Here is a 5,474-nt window from a genome sequence, read left to right on the forward strand (position 1 = left end):
AATGAACCTTTAATTTAAGAAGCGATTCGCTCGTATTGATGACACCTTTGAGTCGAGGAAGTTGAACGTTGATCATAAACGGAGCTTCCATGGTTTCTGGTATATCTTGCTTGTCTGTTCCCCATAACTTCATCAGATAGTCACTTCCCTCTCGAATCAGCTTCTTATTATACCCGTAAACCTTTTCAAAACCACCGATACTTTCAAAGAAATTCAAACTAGCCTGGGCACAAAAGAATGGAGTATGGTCTCTGGTTCCGTTGTTGATAAATTCTGCGTTCAAACCTTCGTAAAGATGCCATGATGAATTTAAGACGTGTATTTTATCTGTGTGTTGTTTTGCTACGTATAAAATAGCGCAGCCGCGTGGAGCAAACAGCCATTTGTGTAAATTTCCGACGAAAAAATCAGCTCCTAATTCGTCCAAATTCAGCTCAATTTGTCCTGGTGAGTGAGCGCCATCTATTAACGTTAAAACTCCATGTTGACGACAAACTTCGATAATTTCTTTCACTGGCATCAAAATGGCGCTCGGACTGGTTATATAGTCAATGACAGCAATTTTCACGTTTTTGTTATTTTTCAAATAATCACGATACAAATTGATGATGTCATCTTTCGTTTTTATTGGTAGCGTTATTTCTAGAAATCTGGATTCGACTCCCTCTCTAGTTTCTCCTACATATTGAACCAAATTTTTCACACCTTGGTAGGTCAAGTTGGTGCCTAGAATTATGTCCCCTTTCAGGAATTTCAGACTCTTTAAAACTGCACTGGTGCCAGTCGTAGCATTTTCTACAAAAACCATACAATCAGTGTGCTTGACATTGACAAATTTACACAACGCTGCCTTGGAATCGTTCCAATATTTTTGAATAATTTTCCGATACCAAAAATCAGGATTCTCTTCCTGTTCTTTTAGAATAGTCAATCTGTATTCGTAGACCCGTCGTGGCACCGTTCCGTACGAGCCATGATTCAGATGAACACATTTTTCTTTCAAGAGAAATTCCTGTTTTTTCAAAGAGGCTCCAAATTCCACATTTTCTAAGTCTTGCATATCCATTTTGTTGTTAAATGAGAACTTAATAATGACTTCGTTCAAGATATACAACAAATATAATCATCTTCACAACGTCAAGGTATTTCGAACTTCATCTTATACCTTGACTACAATAGTCACCTTTCTTCACAATGTCAAGCTATTACTAACTTCATCTTCACAATGTCAAGCTATTACAAACTACATCTTCACAATGTCAAGCTATTACAAACTTCATTTTCACAATGTCAAGCTATTACAAACTACATCTTCACAATGTCAAGCTATTACAAACTTCATCTTCACAATGTCAAGCTATTACAAACTTCATCTTCACAATGTCAAGCTATTACAAACTTCATCTTCACAATGTCAAGCTATTACAAACTTCATCTTCACAATGTCAAGCTATTACCAACTTCATCTTCACAATGTCAAGCTATTACAAACTTCACCTTCACAATGTCAAGCTATTACAAACTTCATCTTCACAATGTCAAGCTATTACAAACTACATCTTTATAATGTCAAGCTATTACAAACTTCATCTTCACAATGTCAAGCTACAAACTTCATCTTCACAATGTCAAGCTATTACAAACTTCATCTTCACAATGTCAAGCTATTACTAACTTCATCTTCACAATGTCAAGCTATTACAAACTTCATCTTCACAATGTCAAGCTATTACAGACGACATTGTGAAGATGGAGTTTGTAATAGCTTGACATTGTGAAGATACAAAAAAGGTGGCTATTGCAGTCAAGGTATAAGTACAAAGTTCGTAATAGCTTGACATTGTGAAGATGAATTCAATAAACTGTATACAAACTAAATCATGAATTATTCAACTGGAACTGGTAAAAACTTAAAGAGATTGTAAAAAGGTTTTCTAAATTTTTTATGTGTATCAGGGACACTGATAGCATCTAAATTTTTTAGAAAACCTCTTTACAATCTCTTTAACAAGAACCACAGAAGTCTGATTGAAAATTAGAATGATGTAAATTGATGCTATCAGTGTCTCTGATACACATACAAAATTAAGAAAACCTCTTTACAATCTCTTTAACAAGAACCACAGAAGTCTGATTGAAAATTAGAATGATGTAAATTGATGCTATCACTGTCTCTGATACACATAAAAAATTAAGAAAACCTTTTTACAATCTCTTTAAGTTTATTTTCTACAATGAGCTTTATGGTAAAAACATAATGAATAGATCAGTATATTAGGTCATAAATAAGAAATAACAATTTGGTAGTAAACAAATCCTATTTTAAAGGAACAAATCCTATTTTAAAGGAACAGCTCCACCATTTTTTTGACCAATCAGGAACATCTTGAAATTTGACAAGCTGTATGTTAATTTCATATCAATCATACTTTAGTTTCAGAAACAGGAATTTTTTAGCTAAGCCAATCAGTAATAGTGTTCACAGTTCACTGTCGAAATTTGAACCTTCAAATCCATGTGTGTCTAGAATTATCTACGTTTGAAAGTTAAAATGACAACTCGTCAATTTAAGATACTCTGTGATATATACAAAAGACATCTATAGAAATAGGAAAAGAAATTCCTAGTTTGAGATATTTTTGAAGGAATTATGTGATTTTTGTACATTTCTAGTATTTCTGAAGACTATTTACATATATTCAAGACTCAAATCAACCAAGCCAAGGACCATGTATAGTGTATTGTTGTATTTTTAAAGGAATTATGTGATTTTGGTACATTTCTAGTATTTCTGAAGACTATTTACATATATTTAAGACTGAAATCAACCAAGCCAAGGACCATGTATAGTGTATTGTTGTATTTTTGAAGGAATTATGTGATTTTTGTACATTTCTAGTACTTCTGAAAACTATTTACATATATTCAAGACTTAAATCAACACCCAAAATGGCGCATCTGTCCCTTTAATGTAACAAATAAATACAGTTATCACAAACATAAAAATCTCTGCAAAACAAGTCCGTCAATCAAAATCAGAATGGCAAAAGAGAAGTACCATCAGGTGTTTCAAAAAGAGTAAGCATGGTCTGCTTTGCACACGACACCTGTACAAGCAAGACAATTCTGTTAATCAAAATCTCGTCCAAAGTATGAGAAAATCGAGAGTAAAAGTTGTATAGTAGTGGACTCCTCAAAAGACAAGTACCATCAGGTGTTTGGAAAAGAGTAAACATGATCTGCTTCATCAGGGGCTATTTTTAACAGAAAATTTGAATCTCACAACTATAAAATAAGATTATCTCCAGTTGTTTGTATTTGGTGTATTTTTGACGACAGTTTACCAATAATCTGACCATAATGTCTGGAGTCAAGAGACGTCGTTAATCCTATTTGTTGATGGGTGAGGCTGTAGTCCAATTGGTTATGTATATCATTCAGATTAAGATATTCTGCCCTCTCACTAGCCGTCATCCATTTCTCAACTCTTTCTGAATTTCCATCTTGTTCGTTATTTTTCACTAGATACTGCAAGAAATTAGAATTTATGGTGATGATGTCATAGTTGGGATTGCCTCATTTTGAACTTGCCGTCTGCAAACTCAAAAAATCACTCACTGAGCCATGTTTTACGCTTACGGAGGTGTTGAGTTTGACACATGAAAGCTGAAAATTGGATTTGCTAAGGATTTGGATAGGATTTGCTCTCATACGATTTTTAATGAGCTTTGAGCTTGAGCTTTGAGTTTAAGCTTGAGTTTAAGCTTCAGCTTTGAGCTTTAGTTTAAGTTTGAGCTTAGAGTTTGAGATTAGAGTTTGAGTTTAGTTTGGGCTTTGAGCTTAAGCTTATGTTTAATTTAAGCTTTAAGCTTTCACTCGAGTTTGAGTATAATTTCAGCGTGAGTTCGAGATTGTGTTAGAGATTTAAGTTGGAACTAATACTTTAAGCTTTGAGATTGAGTTTTGAGTTTGAGCTTTGAGCTTTGAGCTCGAGTTTGAGTTTAATTTCAGCTCGAGATTGAGTTTGAGCTATAAGCTGGAGCTTGAACTTTAAGCTTTGAGTTTAAGCTTTGAGTTTAAGCTTTGAGTTTAAGCTTTGAGTTTAGCTTGAATTTGAGTTTGGCTAACGAGCACATGTAATCGCAGCTTAATTCTGTTTAAAATAACATACCTTTTCTCTCCGCGTTAAGTCAGTGCCTAGATCTACCAGTCTCTTTACAATGTCTGGTTTGTTGTAGTCTACTGCTAAAAATAGTAAATCTTTGTAGTCTCGAACAACCGGTCCTAACTGAAATAGAATGACCTTTAGAAGTTCAAAAAAGGTTTTTGCAATAGTGACGTTATAAAACGCTTAGTTTTAGTGGAATTGCAGGAACCACAGACGTCTGATTGAAAATTAGAATGGTGTAAATTGATGCTATCAGTGTCCCTGATACACATACAAAATATAGAAAACCTCTTTACAATCTCTTTAACAAGAACCACAGACATCTGATTGAAAATTAGAATGGTGTAAATTGATGCTATCAGTGTCCCTGATACACATACAAAATATAGAAAACCTTTTTACAATCTCTTTAACAAGAACCACAGACATCTGATTGAAAATTAGAATGGTGTAAATTGATGCTATCAGTGTCCCTGATACACATACAAATTTTTTATAATCTCTTTAACAATCAAATTTTTGCTCATCTGTAAAATTGTAAGACTCACCAACATAGAGAAAGCTGCTACAGGGACGTGTAGTGTTTTAAGTTTAATATTTAATTCTGTTAGACCATAATTCTTATGTTTTATAATACTTCTCAAGTCTTCATACTAAAATAAGAACATTTCAACTCAGTTTCCCCCTGTCAGTGAGTTACACGCTTGCTCGCTAACGTGAAGATCCAGGGTTCAATCCTGGCATAGGTCAAGATAATACCTTCAGATTTTTCAACCCTGTTTCCCCCTGTCAGTGAGTTAAACGCTTGCTCACTAACCTGAAGGGCCACGGTTCAATCCTGGCATAGGTCGAGATAATACCTTCATATTTTTCAACCCGGTTTCCCCCTGTCAGTGAGTTACACGCTTGCTCACTAACCTGAAGGTCCAGGATTCAATCCCGGCATAGGTCAAGATAATACCTTCATATTTTTCAACCCGGTTTCCCCCTGTCAGTGAGTTACACGCTTGCTCGCTAACCTGAAGGTCCAGGGTTCAATCCTGGCATAGGTCGAGATAATACCTTCAGATTTTTCAACCTGGTTTCCCCCTGTCAGTGAATCTGATGCTTGCTCACTAACCTAAAGGTCCAGGGTTCAATCCTAGCATAGGTCTAGATAATACCTTCAGATTTTTCAACCCAGTTTCAAGCCTGTGTGCTACAGGCTGTGTATGTTAAAGGGACAGATACGCTCTTTTGGTGGGGGTTGATATGGGTCTTGAATATATGTAAATAGTCTTCAAAAGTGCTAGAAATGTACGAAAGT

At 35.0% G+C, this 5,474-nt stretch overlaps 2 protein-coding genes across 2 annotated transcripts in view; both read right to left on the reverse strand.

Annotated features, from left to right (window-relative positions):
• Positions 1 to 112: 112 nt before the first annotated feature.
• On the reverse strand, positions 113 to 1,060 carry LOTGIDRAFT_139590 (hypothetical protein; the record flags this gene model as incomplete). Its single annotated transcript, XM_009049543.1, has 1 exon — positions 113 to 1,060. A coding segment is annotated over one exon (948 nt), but the record flags the coding sequence as incomplete, so codon positions are not given.
• Positions 1,061 to 2,938: 1,878 nt separating this feature from the next.
• The window catches only part of LOTGIDRAFT_238275 (hypothetical protein), a 16,895-nt gene continuing 14,359 nt past the window's right edge, over positions 2,939 to 5,474 (reverse strand). Inside the window, exons 15-17 of the mRNA XM_009049544.1 lie at positions 4,718 to 4,821; positions 4,172 to 4,288; positions 2,939 to 3,528 (exon numbers count right to left, since the gene is read on the reverse strand). Of these exons, the coding sequence (XP_009047792.1) occupies positions 4,285 to 4,288; positions 4,718 to 4,821 (108 nt within the window). The 3' untranslated portion in view covers positions 2,939 to 3,528; positions 4,172 to 4,284. The remainder of the gene's footprint in view (positions 3,529 to 4,171; positions 4,289 to 4,717; positions 4,822 to 5,474) is intronic.

The sequence above is a fragment of the Lottia gigantea genome (assembly GCF_000327385.1).
Source record: "Lottia gigantea unplaced genomic scaffold LOTGIsca_138, whole genome shotgun sequence".
In the NCBI taxonomy this organism is placed as follows: domain Eukaryota; kingdom Metazoa; phylum Mollusca; class Gastropoda; family Lottiidae; genus Lottia; species Lottia gigantea.